At 49.8% G+C, this 14,119-nt stretch overlaps 2 protein-coding genes across 2 annotated transcripts in view; one reads left to right on the top strand and one right to left on the bottom strand.

Annotated features, from left to right (window-relative positions):
• The window catches only part of NUTM1 (NUT midline carcinoma family member 1), a 13,281-nt gene extending 8,061 nt beyond the window's left edge, over positions 1-5,220 (top strand). Inside the window, exons 6-9 of the mRNA XM_008065412.2 lie at positions 1,371-1,510; positions 2,012-2,292; positions 2,577-2,693; positions 3,220-5,220. Of these exons, the coding sequence (XP_008063603.2) occupies positions 1,371-1,510; positions 2,012-2,292; positions 2,577-2,693; positions 3,220-5,220 (2,539 nt within the window). The remainder of the gene's footprint in view (positions 1-1,370; positions 1,511-2,011; positions 2,293-2,576; positions 2,694-3,219) is intronic.
• A 1,090-nt stretch (positions 5,221-6,310) lies between these two features.
• Positions 6,311-14,118, bottom strand: LPCAT4 (lysophosphatidylcholine acyltransferase 4; the record flags this gene model as incomplete). The annotated part of the gene is made up of 14 exons (XM_008065411.2): positions 6,311-6,698; positions 6,990-7,146; positions 7,496-7,594; positions 9,243-9,375; positions 9,734-9,859; positions 10,103-10,185; positions 10,309-10,363; positions 10,913-10,947; positions 11,126-11,184; positions 11,472-11,532; positions 11,648-11,760; positions 12,120-12,340; positions 12,669-12,811; positions 14,071-14,118. Coding segments are annotated over 14 exons (1,509 nt in total), but the record flags the coding sequence as incomplete, so codon positions are not given.
• Position 14,119: the final 1 nt, after the last annotated feature.

Below are 14,119 nucleotides of genomic sequence, written 5' to 3'. Positions count from 1 at the left end.
CAAAAAAAAAAAAAAAAAAAAAAAAGAAAAAGGGATGTTAGTGTTCTCACTCATAAGCGGACCTTGAATAACTATCATAATACTATAAGAAAATGATTGGCAGGCAACCCCCTTGGGTCCCCTTCCACCATGAGACTTTCTGTCCTCTTAATAAATCCTGCTTTAAAAAAAAAAAAAGAGATTGGCAGTAGTGGGAAAATACCAGGGGAGTGGGGGCACACTTCATCAAGGGTACCTGCCTAATGAACATTTGTATACCTAACCCTGAATTGTACACCACATATTTAAAATTAAAAATTAAAAAAAGGGATGTTGGGGGGGTGTAGATTAGCACAGGGTCTCCTAGATCCTTGCTGCTTCTTCCATCACTTTGACTCTAGGGTTTCTCTGGAAACTCTCCCTTGTCCAGATGTTGATTCTGTATAGGGGTCTTGGTATTGTAGGTGTTAGGATGGGATCACAGCCTAGCAGATATACAAATTCCATGCTGAAGAGACCTAGCAAGGAAGAGGTACATTCTACTAGGCAGGTTCTTTTGTCACTAACAAGATGGCAAGTGGCTATTGACGCAGAACGTCAAGACCACCCCTGTTTTGGACACAGCTGCACAGAAAAATCCCTTTCCCTCTCATCCTAGGGAGGGGCTGGTTCTGAAAGAGCTAGAAGCAGCCAAGGTTCTGGATGACCAGAGTGGTCTGACTCTTATCCCTTTTCTAGGTGATCTCTTCAGTTAAAAAACAAACACACACACACACAAAAAAACACAAGGAAAGTGAACCCTTTTTATAAAACTTAGCTTCGATTTTTTTCTCCCCAAATCTTCTGGACCCATATCTCCTTTGTTTTTACTTTTCCAAGGTCCCAGCCCCAGCCTCTGGGATTCCTGGATCTCAGCACTGCCTTCTGGTGGAAACTGCCTTGAAGTGTGGCCCTGGACCCTGCTTCAGGAATTCAGCCAATTTATGGTAGTAGGCAGGGGCAGATAAGGCCTTGATGCATCAGGCCTGATGGAATTCAGCAAGTCTGTATTAAGTGCTGTTGTGTACAGTTCATTAAGCTGTACGGGATCGCTATGGAAAATAAGTGAAAGCCCCAGCTTTGTCCTAAAGTTCCCAAGCTCTATATCATTCATTTTCTTAACAAGCTTCCTAAGAGAAGACTGTAGGTGAAGCAACAATGTGGTAAGCTCCTGAGGTTTCGCTAGAAATGTTGTTAGGCTACCTGTGAGCAGCCCTCTCCTGCGTGACATGACTTATATATACTTTATCCAATTGAAAGCACTTCTTTTCTTAGCTATGCTTGACTGCTGCTTGGGTTGCTGATGGACCTGGTCTCCTCAGCACTGCCCGTGCCTTCCTCACCCTCTGCAGGTTCATGGAGTTTGAGGCTGAGGAGGAGACGCAGACTCAGAACACACAGCTGATGAATGGGTCTCAGGGCCAGTCTCCTGTAGTCCCTTTGAAACTTGATCCTCCAGGGCCCCTGGCCCCTGAGGTTTGCCAGCAGCCAGGTAAGGCTACCCAATTACAACAGGAGCTGTGGACCACAGGCTCAAAGGGAGGTGTACAGAAACCAGTCCCAGATTAGGAAAGGCATTGCCCTTGGCTCTGCCACTTTCCCTCCAGAGGCCGTGGCATTTAATGTTCCAAACAGACCACCCCATAAAAGGCTGGATTCTCCGGCTCCCTTTGTCCCAAATTGGGTATTGATCTTGGTCAAGTCAACTACTCTCATTGAGACTGTAATCTGGCACATACCTCATTTGCCTAAGAAATGGGGCTAGATCAGGGAGTTTCTTGGAATTTCAGGGATTCCAAGATTCTTCATACAGTGATTCTCTTAGACCCTCCGGCTCCTAAGTCTTCTCCTAATGACCGGTACTTTTTCAGGTTGACTTTGATTCAGCCTGGAATCATTTCAGCGTACCCAGATTGCTGCCCTTACAGAGCCTGCAGATAGAAGCTGTAGCTTCTGTGCCACTTGCCATTGTCCTTTCCATCTCTTCCCTTAGTGTACATCCCAAAGAAGGCAGCCTCCAAGGCCCGGGCCCCCCGTCGGCGTCAGCGCAAACCCCAGAGGCCTCCAGTTCCTGAGGCACCCAAGGAGATCCCACCAGAGGCTGTGAAAGAGTATGCTGACATCATGGAAGCACTGGTGGGGAGTCACTTGGCCACTGGGGAGTCAGATGGAAAACAGGAAGAGCAGTGGCAAGAGGAGGAAGGGATGTATCCAGATCCAGGTCTCCTGAGCTACATTGATGAGCTGTGTTCTCAGGAGGTCTTCGTCTCCAAGGTAAGCTGGGCCTGCACATCTGGTTTCCAGCAGATCCTGGGGGCAGGTACTCCAGGAAGCCAATGATCTGGAGTTTTGCCCAAGGCAGTAGGAACTAGGTTCTATTTTGTGACTGAGGAATGTATGTGCATGTGTGCATATATGTTAATATGTATAGCTGGTGGTGATCATAATGTATAACCCTGGAAGTGAGCAGGGGTGGTCATTGCTTGTTCTCTAGAGCCCTTTGTCTCACAGCTTACCTCTTGTCAGGGACTCATGTCACTTTTCCTTCTGTCCCCCAGGTGGAAGCTGTCATTCACCCTAGATTTCTGGCAGATCTGCTATCCCCAGAACAACAGAGGGATCCCTTGGCCTTAATTGAGGAACTGGAACAAGAAGAAGGACTCACTCTTGCTCAGGTAAAGCCAGGATGTAGGGAATATCAGAATAAGAAACTCGTGATTTTATCTAACTTGACGCTATCATAGATGATATGGCTCTAGAGATGCACAGCTTCAGGATTGGGCTTCAAGTGCAGAACAAGTAGGTGGGGACTATGGAAACTAGGAACTGAGAGTGTAAGGGCTCAAAGTTTGTGAATAAGTATCAAGGTGGGATACAGCTGCAGTGTCTGTTTTTGATACCATTACTTACACTACTTACTTGCCTTCCCTGCCTTGCCCAAATGCCATTTAAAAAAAAATTAAAAACATTAAAAAAATATATATTAAAAAACATAGAGATGGAGTCTTGCTATGTTGCCCTGGCTGGTCTCGAACTCCTGGCCTCAAGTGATCCTCCTGCCTCAACCTCCCAAAGTACAGGGATTATAGGCATGAGCCACTGTATTCACTGCACAGCCTCTAAATACCATCTTTTACTACCCACGCAGCCACCCTGTCTCATAACCATGCATAGAACTAGTATTTGCCTATTTTCTTCCAGCTGGTCCAGAAGCGACTCCTGGCCTTGGAAGAAGGGGAGGATGCAGAGGCTCCTCCAAGTTGCAGTGGAGTTCAATCAGACTCGAGTCTTTCTGTTTCTGATGGGGATGAAGATGGGGCTGGGCGGCTTCAGCCCTCACCTAGACCTCGGGGGACTGGGGGTGCTGTTTACCTTAGAAAGGCTGCTTCTCCAGGAAAATGGGCAAGAGAAGTACATGGAGGGCAGGAGCAAGCCCTTGATGGTCCAAGGGGGACACGTAGGGATGGGAACACGCTGCCAGCCCCCAGCAGCTGGGACCTGCAGTTAGAAACTGCAGCTCCACAGGGAACTCCAGAACCCTTGAGAAGGGGTTCTGGAAAGGTTATAAACCAGATATCTACACATCAGCATGGCTACCTGGGAGGTGCTGGGTCCCCAGGACACTGCTTGGAGGCTGATGGGACTTCAGAGGCTCAGCCCATTTCCTGGCAGGAAGGTCGCCAGCCCCAGGGAGCTCCCAGTCTGGATGTTGGACTTGCAGAGCTGGCTCCTCTGCAAGAAGGAGGGTTAGAAAAGCAGGTCCTCAGGTTCCAGACAGGAGGTCTTGGAGCACTTGCTCAAGGAGAGGAACCTTTAATAGTTCCCCAGGAAGGCTCTTCAGGAGCCAAATGGGCAGATGACAGAGGTCCTCCCTTGGCTCAGAGTTATGATCAGAACCCTTCCCCTAGAGCAGCTGGGGACAGGGTCGTGGTCTCTCTCAGCCCAGAACTTTGGTTGAGCAGTGAGATGGAGGCTGTAGGCTTGGAGTTGCCCATACATATCGAAGAGGTCATAGAGAACTTTCGAGATAGGGAATGTGTGACTGAGCACCAGGGAGGCTGCCAGGTATTGGGCTCCAGAAGCAACATTTCTCTGAGTCCTGGAGAAGACACAGTACCCGGGGTTATGGAGAACAGTATGGTTCTTTGTAGAGGCACAGATACCACAGCTGCCCTAGAAGAGAGAAACTACTGCAGCTTGCCAGGACCTCTAAGGGCCGATGGCCTGGCCTTGAGGTCCAAAGAAAATAGAGGACAGAGCCTCGAGACCATACAGGATCCTGGACATCTGTGGGCTGAAGGTTGTTCCCCACTGCTGGAGGGAATAATTGGTACCTCCACATTGGAGTCTTCCAAAGACACCCTCTCGCCTGCATACCAAGACAGTCTCATTCTGGGGACCCAGGATGCTGCCTCCTCTGAGGCCAGCCGAGAGGCAGGGAACAGAGGTGATTCCTTTTCTCCTCTGTTGAAAACCACAGAACATGTCAACATAGTAGATATTAGAGATGACTGTGACTTCCAACTAGGGGTCAGTGAGGATACTTGCTCACCTAATTTTATTTCTTATGACCTCCAAGGAGAGGGTGGGAAGGATCCCGATCTATCCAAATCTAAAGACCTTGTTCCTTTACAAGGGAGTCAAAAATCTTATACACTTGGGACTCCCAAATCAACACCTCCTCACGAGGGCCTTGGAGGCACTTCTCCTAGTCAGGGAACCAGGGATGCCTTAGTTCTGAGAGAAACCTCTCCTGTTAGTGAACCACAAAGCTCAGCAGATGGGGCAAAAGGAAAGGAGAAAGAGGAGAAGGAAGAGGCAGAGAAGGGAGAGGAGGAGGAAGATGAGGAACTCTCCAACTTTGCCTACCTCTTGGCTTCTAAACTTAGTCTATCACCAAGGGGGCTTCCTCTCAGTCCTCACCATGCCTTGGGAGGTCGGGGCAGCCAGAGAGCATTCTACCCCCTCTCTGCTGGGGCAAGAGGCCTCAACCAAACTCTACATCCTGTTGCCAAGGCTGGGAAGCAAGCTCTTGCTGGAGGTCCAGTCCTTGCTGAGAAGAGACCCCACCCTGGAGCTCAACTTGGGATCCCTGGGGAGAATCCCCAGGCTCTGGGAGAAGTTGGACCCTCACAGTCTCGTAAAAGGCGGCGTGACAGTTTTGTCACGAGCAGAAGGAAGAAACGACGTCGTAGCCAGTAGGAAGCAGCAGGACCATCTGACCCCACCTGCCAGTCCCCAGAGTAGATTTTACCCGTTGCTCACCAATGGAGAATCAGTCTCATCCAGTGCTGTTTTGTTGTTCTGTAAAAATGGCAAGTGTGGAGAGGGAGGTCAGACCCTTTAGTGGGAAGTCGGGGGGAGGGTGAAGTACCTTTGGAAGGAGTTGAATGGACAAGAAAAAAATGAATAAAGTTTTTTTGGGTTGGAAAACGCTCTCGATGTGTCCTCCTTCTGTACTTGTGTCTTTGCTGCTAGATATGGTAAGATGCTATAAAGAAAGGAGTAGGGGTAGATCCAGATTTTGCAAGTCCAAATACCTTGCCTTGCCTCCACCCTCCTCTTGGTGAGAAACTGGTTCTCAGACTGCGGTAAGCCCCAAACTGAGAAGTCTCCAATGATCCCTTTATTTATTCCCTCTTCACAAGCCTGGACTTGGCATGGGGAGAGTTTATCTGGACATCCTATAATTACCTGCCTTCCTTTAAGTCTACAGATGGAAAGATGCTTTCTTTACTTGTTGGGTCTCTGAGATCAAGATCTAATTTTCTAATTAATTTCCCACAATTGTGTCTAGACATAGACCTTTAGGGGGCCTTGCTTTCTTTCTCGAAAGGAGGCTGGACAGAAAGGACTTAGGGGTCCTCACCTCATCCCATGGCAAAGAAACCCTCCTGTGTGGTTGTTCTGACCTGCAGGGAGGAGGCTGACTCCTTATTAACACAGCTTTCTGCTTCCACTGGTGATGGAATCAAGTCTCAGTAGGATTATTAAATATGGAATGGTAGTAAGTTATTTTTTAAAATCTCTAATGAGGACAGAACAAGAGGGAATGAACTGAAAAGAGGTTTGTGAGAAAGTCTGTTAGAATGTGCATATATAGGAAATGACACCAGGAAAGGAAGACATAAAATCTCTTGTATGATCTCTGTGCAGGAAAGAGCCTTGTCCATCTGGAGTGGAGAGGATTCATCTAGCTATGGCCAAGAGGACTGACCTTGGGAACCTTTGGGATCTTGTACTGGGAATCCTGCAACCACTCATCCCTTCCCAACTAATGATACCATCAGTGTGACTGAGCTTCATTTTTTTTTAAATAGATATATAGATTTATATTTATATATAAAATAGTTTCTTACAAAAAAACACAACCAAACAAAAAATTAAAATCAACTTAAAACAGACAATGGTAACAAAAGTCAAAGAAGAGCAGAGATGGGGCTGAGGCATAGGGTAGGCCCCTGGCGCTGTCCTGAGGAGGAAGGGGGCGGGAGGCTGAGGCGCTCAATCGCCCTTCTGCTTGGGTGCTGGCACAGTCCCATTGGCCAGAGCAGTGGGGCTGCCCGGGGATGAGGCATTTGGTATCGGGGAGGTGCTTCGGGGGGTATGTGGCGGGCGCAGGTAGGTGCTGAAGAGCTTCCCATAGAGTGGGTCATGAAGGGAGAAGTTCTGGAACTGACCTAGACAAATAAGAGTGAGATGGGGAAAAGTGAAAAGACCGAAGAAAGAGAAGAAGATGCCTCTGCTCTTTGTCTTGTTCCTCTACTCTCTGTTTAACTTCTCAAACCCAGTCTTAGGTCTTCTCTTCCTTTCCAGTCTTTCCTTCCCTTCCAGCCTCACTTCTCAGAGGTTCTGATTCCCAGCAATGGCCACAAACCTTTGTTCCCTCCCAGCCTGGTGCTTTCTTCTCCAAGTCCCAAGTGCTGATGGTGCCCCATTACCCATGTGAGGCTGAGAAGGAAGTGACTCACAGAGGGAGAGGCCTTGGCTGGATCCTGCCTGGCACAGCTCAGCATGCAAAGTTGTGGCAGCAGGGAGGGGTGAACCCAGCAGCAGGTGTAGGATGGTGCTGAAGCCGTCTTTGAACAGCAGGCGGCTGGGCCCCTCTGCTTGCTCTTCAGCAAAGAGCTTGGAAGAAAAAGGGATGCTAGTCAAGTTCTCTCCTCATGCTCTTGTTTCACATTGCCCTGCAGGTTGGCCTGACAGGCTGCTCCTCTTCCAAAACAGTGGTACACAGGACCTCCCTGACCCTCAGGGCCCTTTCTGCAGAACTACAGGCTTTATAGCTTCTGCCCTCTTCCTGTTCCCAGCCAGGCCTCAACAAAGAGAGGCTATGGCTCTGCAGTTTTTGACAGGGTGGCATTGGGATAGATACCAAGCACCTCCTATCTAGAAGCTACTGGAAAAATACACCACACAGGTCTACCAGTGTGGGGTGGGCATAGCCACCAGGTGCCCCCCCCCCAGCCCTCTGTACCTCAAAGGCCAGGCTTATCAGCTCCTTCAGACTCCTGCACCCATCTAGAGCTGCCAGTGCAAGAGCCACATCTCGGAAGTCCACCAAGCCCTTGGTATCCTGGAGTGAAAGCAAAAACCAGAGGAATGGGGGGACCCTGCATTCTCCCTCCTGCTCCCTGGATTTTGGCCTCTGCCTCTTCTCAGCAGGCATGGTGGTGATCTCTGTGACCATTCCCCTTAGAACTGTGAGTCACATTCTCCAGGATCCCTGGAATTTCTCTCAGGCTTTCTCAAGCTATACCAAGCTACCTGGTGAAAAAGCCCAACCATAAAAAGATCTAGGAATATTAGAGAATCCCTCAGGAATGCTGATACTACTATCAAGTTTCTGACATGCCCCTGGAAGGCATTACTGGCCCCCAAAGCTGGACAAACTGGTTCTCTCTTCTGACTCAACCTATGCGGAAGAACTGGTACAACAGATTGAAAGGGGACCACTGGCATGATTTCTTACAAAAAACCCAAGGAGACTGCCTGCTGTGCCAGCTCTATAGGAGACCATGGCATCTGAATTTTTGTTTCTGCTCTGCCACAGGACAAATTGGGGAAGCTCTTTTCAGGGACAGTCTGCCTCAATCTAAGAAGTCTATATACCTGGTCACTCTGCTCTTTCAAAGGACATTTAGTCAGTCTGTTTCTCAGATTAAAAAAAGCTCTTGGGACCACTGTTTCTTGTTCATAAACATTAAGTGTCTTCTAGGATTATTATAATTTGACAGGAAAACTTGGTTAGTGGAGGGGGGATCATCAGGCATTAGAGTCTCATGAGGAGCATGCAACCTAGATCCCTTGCATGCACAGTTCACAACAGGGTTTGTTCCTATGAGAATCTAATTCCACTGCTGATCTGACAGGAGGCACAGCTCTGCTCGCCCACCACTCACCTCCTGCTGTGTGGCCTGGTTCCTAACAGGGATGGCGGTTTGGGGACTCCTGCTCTAGAGAAACTACAGGATATTTGAAATAGTCTGTCCAAATACAGCAAATACTTCTGGGTCTCAAACTCTCAGCCATCTAACCTGTCCAGTGTTGTTTCTTCTATATGTCATCTTCCTACCTTCATGACTCTTCTTCAAAGAGCCTCTCCCAGGGCCTCACAAGGTCTTATGATTAAATATCTTTGCCAATCTCTATAGTGGCTTCAGAAATTTAAAGACCTCACCGATTGGTTATTTCTCCCTTTTTCCTCCTCTCAATGATTAGAACATTGCTCTTCAATGCAGTGGATGTTTGATTTCTTTTTTTTTTTTGAGTTGGAGTCTCACTCTGTTGCCCAGACTGGATGCAGTGGCCGCTCCCGGCCACTGCAGCCTTTACCTGCTGGGCTCCGGCGATCCTTCCGCCTCAGCCTTCCAAATAGCCGGAATTATAGGCATGCACTACCACGCCGGCTGATTTTTTGATTTATTGTAGAGATGAAGTCTTGCTGCCCAGGCGGGTCTCGAACCCGTGGGCTCAGGCAATTCACTCACCTCAGCCTCCCAAAGGCACGGGATTACAGGCTGAGCCACTGAGCCCGGCTGATTTTTTTTTTTTTTTTAAAGAATCTCCCAGTGGATCTCAGAAGATGACCATCTAACAACAGCAGTGAGAACATTCAGTGCTGATTCCAAAGTGGGCATCTAGTGCAACTGATATGGCCACTAGGAGCATGTCAGACTGGAGGGCAAGGCTGGGTTCTGCCCTCTGTGTTCCAGCTCCTTTACCTGCTGGAAGTAGCTAAAGGCACCAGCCACCGTCTGAGGATCAGAGAGCTGTAGCTGCCTGGCAAACTCTTCCTGGCTGATCATTCGACTCCGGCCTGGCTCTGCCCCAGCATCCACACAGCCAGGGGACAGCCTACAATGGAATTGTTGAAGGCAGAGAGATGTCTCAGTTCTCTTCTGGACATACCATGCACAGGACCCAGGTCCCAGTAGAGTTCTCCCAGCACAGGCTCAAGCCACTGTTTTTCTAAGATTTCTTGAGAGTCCTTCTTACTTTTTTCACCTGTGTTATTACATATCCTTCCATTCTTTTCCCCTCTTCCTTTGATTTATCCCATTATCTTTCCACATTTTTTCATTTTTAAGATTTTCTTTCCTCCTTCCCATTTCTCCCCTTCTTGTTCTCTCTCTCTCTCTCTCTCTCTCTGTGTGTGTGTGTGTGTGTGTGTGTGTGTGACACTGCTCGCACCCTCATCTTCAAGGCCACTTACCCAGCCTTCCGAAGCACCTTTCCCAGTTCCCAGAGCTGCGGCTCTAGTGCCACCTTTAGCCGGCCCACCACAATCACAGGCAAGCTCCCTACAAACTCACATTCGGTGGCTGGAATGCCCAGGGCCCTAGAGGATAAAGAGGAATGGAATGGAGGGGGAGGAAGCAGAAAAAACTGCTGAGGGTTCACTATTGACTCTGGACCACTAACTGGGGGGAGCAGATCAGGACCCTTTAAATTTCCCCTCCTCAGTCTCAGCTGTCCGAGAGCCCTTTCCACTGCCAGTTCCACCATCTTTGCCTTACAACCTCACCCCATCCAACCCCTCCTTGTGTAATGGCTCCAGGAAATACTTTGTGGGGATACTCACTGTGCCATGACCCTTTGGACATTGTTGGCATAGAAGGTGGGGTCCCTGCTCTCCTCAGGGCTGGGGTGATACACAGGGAGGAACTGAAACATACACATGCAATTCTTATCAGGACCTCAGTGAGGCATGACCACTCCCACCCTCTTTCCCCAAGGCTTCAGGCCTCCAAGACATTCACTCTCCCACCCCACCCACGGGGTTCGTACCTCCACATCCACAATGCTGCAGGGTTGAGAGGCTGTGAGCCAGAGGACTTTGAGTCTAAGAAAAAAGAGACTCGATGCTCACCAAACTAACTGTGGGCTCCTCTCATCCTGAGGAGGGGAGTGGGAAAGTTCTACCTAATGATATACAGATGGACTCCTAGCCATACAGTCAGCTGGTGAATATGCAGTTGGGAGACACAAAGAAGAGCCAGAAAGATGGTAGAGAAAGAGAGAAGAGCTGCAAGGATATGCCAGAGGAAGAGCTGCCGGCGAGAGGAGGTTTGAGTAACAGAAAAGGCAAGAGGCATGCCTGCTGGTGGTTGATTCTCAACAAGGGACATCCAAGGGAGAAACATCATTAAAAAAATGGGAACATAAGTGCAAAGGAGCCATAATCACAGCAGGAACACTTTAGGGGTGGAATAGCTGAAAGCAACACCAGATTATACTGTGAGATCAGGAGGACAGGGGCTTCTCCTCTAGAGTTCTCTCAGTTCTGGAATGAAGAAGGGTCATTCGCCATGTCTGGAGATTTGGAAGATGGACCAGAAATTCTCTGATGGATCCTGTTCCCCACCCTCACCCCAGGAATACCAGAACTCACACTCCAGGGCCCCTCCATGCCCAGCTGGTGGTGTCCTGTGGGAAAAGCAGAGATGAAGTCAGATGAGCAGTACTTTTTTCCATTGGAATTTACCAATCATCTAAGAGCAGAGGCCCTAACTCCACCTCTGGCCCCACCCCAGATGCACATCACATTTCTATCTGGGGTGGATTCATGCTCTCCCCTTCCACCCTTCCTTGGACTAAGACTTACCAGACTGTTGGGGTAGCGGATGAGGACAGGCTGCACAGGCACCCCTGCGATGAAGGCTCCTAAATCCCATTTCCACCCCCCAACCAGGCAGAGATTAGTACACAGAGATAGCTAGAAGGTATGAGTCTAGGAGTCTGGGACAGTTCTCAAATGAGATTTGGCTTGCTCTACTAATTGGTATTTTCTCTCTGACCCCTCGACTTGTCAGCATTAGCTAGGAAGTTTCCTATTTCCTTACTCCCTCATCCCTCCTACCCTTCCACTTCTTGGGTTATTCCAAAGTCCCTCCCCAAATCTGGGACTCCCTTTTCCCCACAGTCCTATCACCCACTATCATTTTATTCACCTGGTTTGAACTTAAGCAAAGCCTTCTTGTTGGAACATGTGCCCTCAGGAAAGAATAACACCTGGGAGAAAAAAGAAAGCAGAATGAGGTGAAGGCTGGAGGGGAGGAGAGAGGAAAGGGAAACCTTTTTAAAAGCACATAAAAGGTGAGGAGAGGGTCTTAAGACCCTTACCCACCTGGGGCCACTTGCCTCCTGAGGTGGCCCGCCTTCGGACCTCCTCCACCACTCTGCGACGAGAAGCTGGGTCATGGCGGGATACTAGGATGGCTTGGTTGAATCTAAGAAGGGCTGGGGATGGGAAAGAATACAGAGAGGAGTCACTTGCTTTCCACCCTGGGGCATTAACATCTGTAGTCTCCACTTCCTCAACAGTATGAGATGTTTCTCAGTTATCCCATTGCCCTGGGGACAATTCCTTTATAGTATGTTGCCCTTGTAGAGAAAGGACCAGAGCGCTCTCCAACACCTTCTCTATGTCCCAGCTCTGAGTCTAAAAGACTGGTTGACAAATAGTGTTCATTTACATTTCATTTGCCAACGGTCAATTCCCCTTCTATTCCCTCCCCTCTTGAGGCCCATTCTTCTCTCCAGACTTTTTGCCCAGAGTTTTTATCCTTTTCCATCACCCCCGCATTGAACTCTCTCACCTCCAATGACAGGCACAGAAAGGTTCTCAGCTCGGGACACAACCTTGGGCAGGTCACAGGGCAGCAGAACAATGGGGTCAAAGAAAGTGGAGTGGGGGGCAGCAACAAGGACAGGAGCTTCAAGGCGAGAGGCCCGCTGGCCCCTAACACGAATCCGGAGGAAGCCCAGCAGGAAAAAGAGCAGGCGGCTCAGGCCCAGCACCCCGTTGTGACACACAGTCCTGCCAGAGCAAGGCTGGGTATCAGTAGAAGCAGCAGTTCTGATCCTCACCCACCCCCAGGTTCAGGCACTGAGAAAGTAGGGCACCCCTCTTTTACCTTCAAATAGGATGTAACCAAGGCCTGAAGTCTCTGGCTACTTTGGGAAGTATCAGGGCATATCATTTAGAGTTGAGGAGGTCTGGGTAACAGGTTTGAGCCTGGCTAACTCATCTCACCCACCCAAGCTGAACAGGACGGTTTCAGAACCCCTCTTGTCTTCTTCAAGGTGGGAACAGAAGGGACAGCAGGGAAGAGAAGTAGGGTCTCTGAGGGCTGATCCCCACTTACTTTCTCCATCCTGTAATTGGCTCCTGAAGCTGCTCCTCAGAAAGACCAGCTACTTGCAGCCAGGCAAAGGGCCAGAGGAGAAAGAGGACGATAAAGGCCAGAAGCACTCGGATGGGGGCCAATAGTGCCCCCAAGAGGCAGAACTGCAGAGGGTGGGAGAGAATGCAACTTCAGGGCTGGGAGATGCTTCCTCCACAGCATCCCTCTCACCAAGGATGGACCCAGGAGTAGACAGCCATCATCTCTTGCAGGTGATAGGTGGTGTGAGAACAGAAGAGGGGGCTGGGAATCAAGGTGGGATGAAGATAACAACGAGGGCAGAAAGATAAAAGATTAATAGCATCAAGGGCCCTGTTTTTCCTATCTCTCAGTTGGTCTCTACCCCACCTATAAAACAGAATGTCATAAAATGCATCTAGCACTTAGAGGATTTAATGAGATAACACATGTGAAAGTGCCCCGCACTGTGCTTGATGTAGAGTAGGCGGGAGATAGATCTTCCTCCCCCACATCCTATTCCATAAATAGCTCCTATGCCCAACAGCAACCAGGTGCACAGTTCTTTTCACTTTGTCCTGGGAGGAAGAGGGTTCAGTTCACTGAGGGGTTCAGTCTTCAGGGATCGGATCATTTCTAGTACAGCCTAACAGCAATCCTGCAGTGCTGGGGGATAGGGGAGAGAAGAGCTCGGCCCCCCTTGGCTTGGTAGGTGTGGCCAGTAGTCAGGAAGACTCCATAGGCTGCCTTGGGGCGGGAGCAGGTAAACAAACCTAGCCCCTGGGGCCCGCCTCTAGGGAAGCGATGACAGCAGAGACCTTGGACACTCCCTCCCCACACAACCTCCTAGTTCCCCTAGGCTGGTGCGGTCCTCTACTTCCTGTAGCCAACCCCCTTTACAGCCTCCCTGCCCCCACCGGGAGGTGCTGCAGTGCGGGGTGGGGGTGAGTGGGAAGAAGTGGTGTTAGGAGGGCACAGGCACGCAGGTTCCAGGCCCAGAAACGCCTTCCCTCTAAATCAGAGCCTCGGAGAAGCACTCAGTACGCCCCTGCCCCCACCCCCGGCTTCCCGTAGTCTCCAACTCCATCCTGACAGCCTCCGCAGGATGTAATCCGCATTCCCCAGTGTCCTCCATCTCTCCTACCCTTGGGTACCTAGCAGTCCTCCAGCCCCACCGACTCAATTCTTCTACATCTTCGAGCTTGTCTATCGCCCGAGCCCGCGTCCTCCCGGGACTCCTCGCCCACCCCCGGCCACCCCCACGTGCGCACCCCCAAATCCCACTCCGCAAGCCTCTCGGTCACCTCCTTCCCATGGATTGCCGTGCCGATTTTTGCCGGAGCTCTAAATGGCCCCATTTTCCTATCCCCACGAGTCTCTCCAGCGCCCGCTGCCCACAGCTTACCTTAACCTTCTGGAGGCGGGAGAGATGCAACTCATGCACGAAGGGGTTC

The sequence above is a fragment of the Carlito syrichta genome, unplaced genomic scaffold (genome assembly GCF_000164805.1).
Source record: "Carlito syrichta isolate Samal-C Ts95f unplaced genomic scaffold, Tarsius_syrichta-2.0.1 Scaffold308290, whole genome shotgun sequence".
Lineage (NCBI taxonomy): Eukaryota > Metazoa > Chordata > Mammalia > Primates > Tarsiidae > Carlito > Carlito syrichta.
Note: the sequence above shows the minus strand (reverse complement) of the source record. Positions and strands in the feature narration are given on the sequence as shown.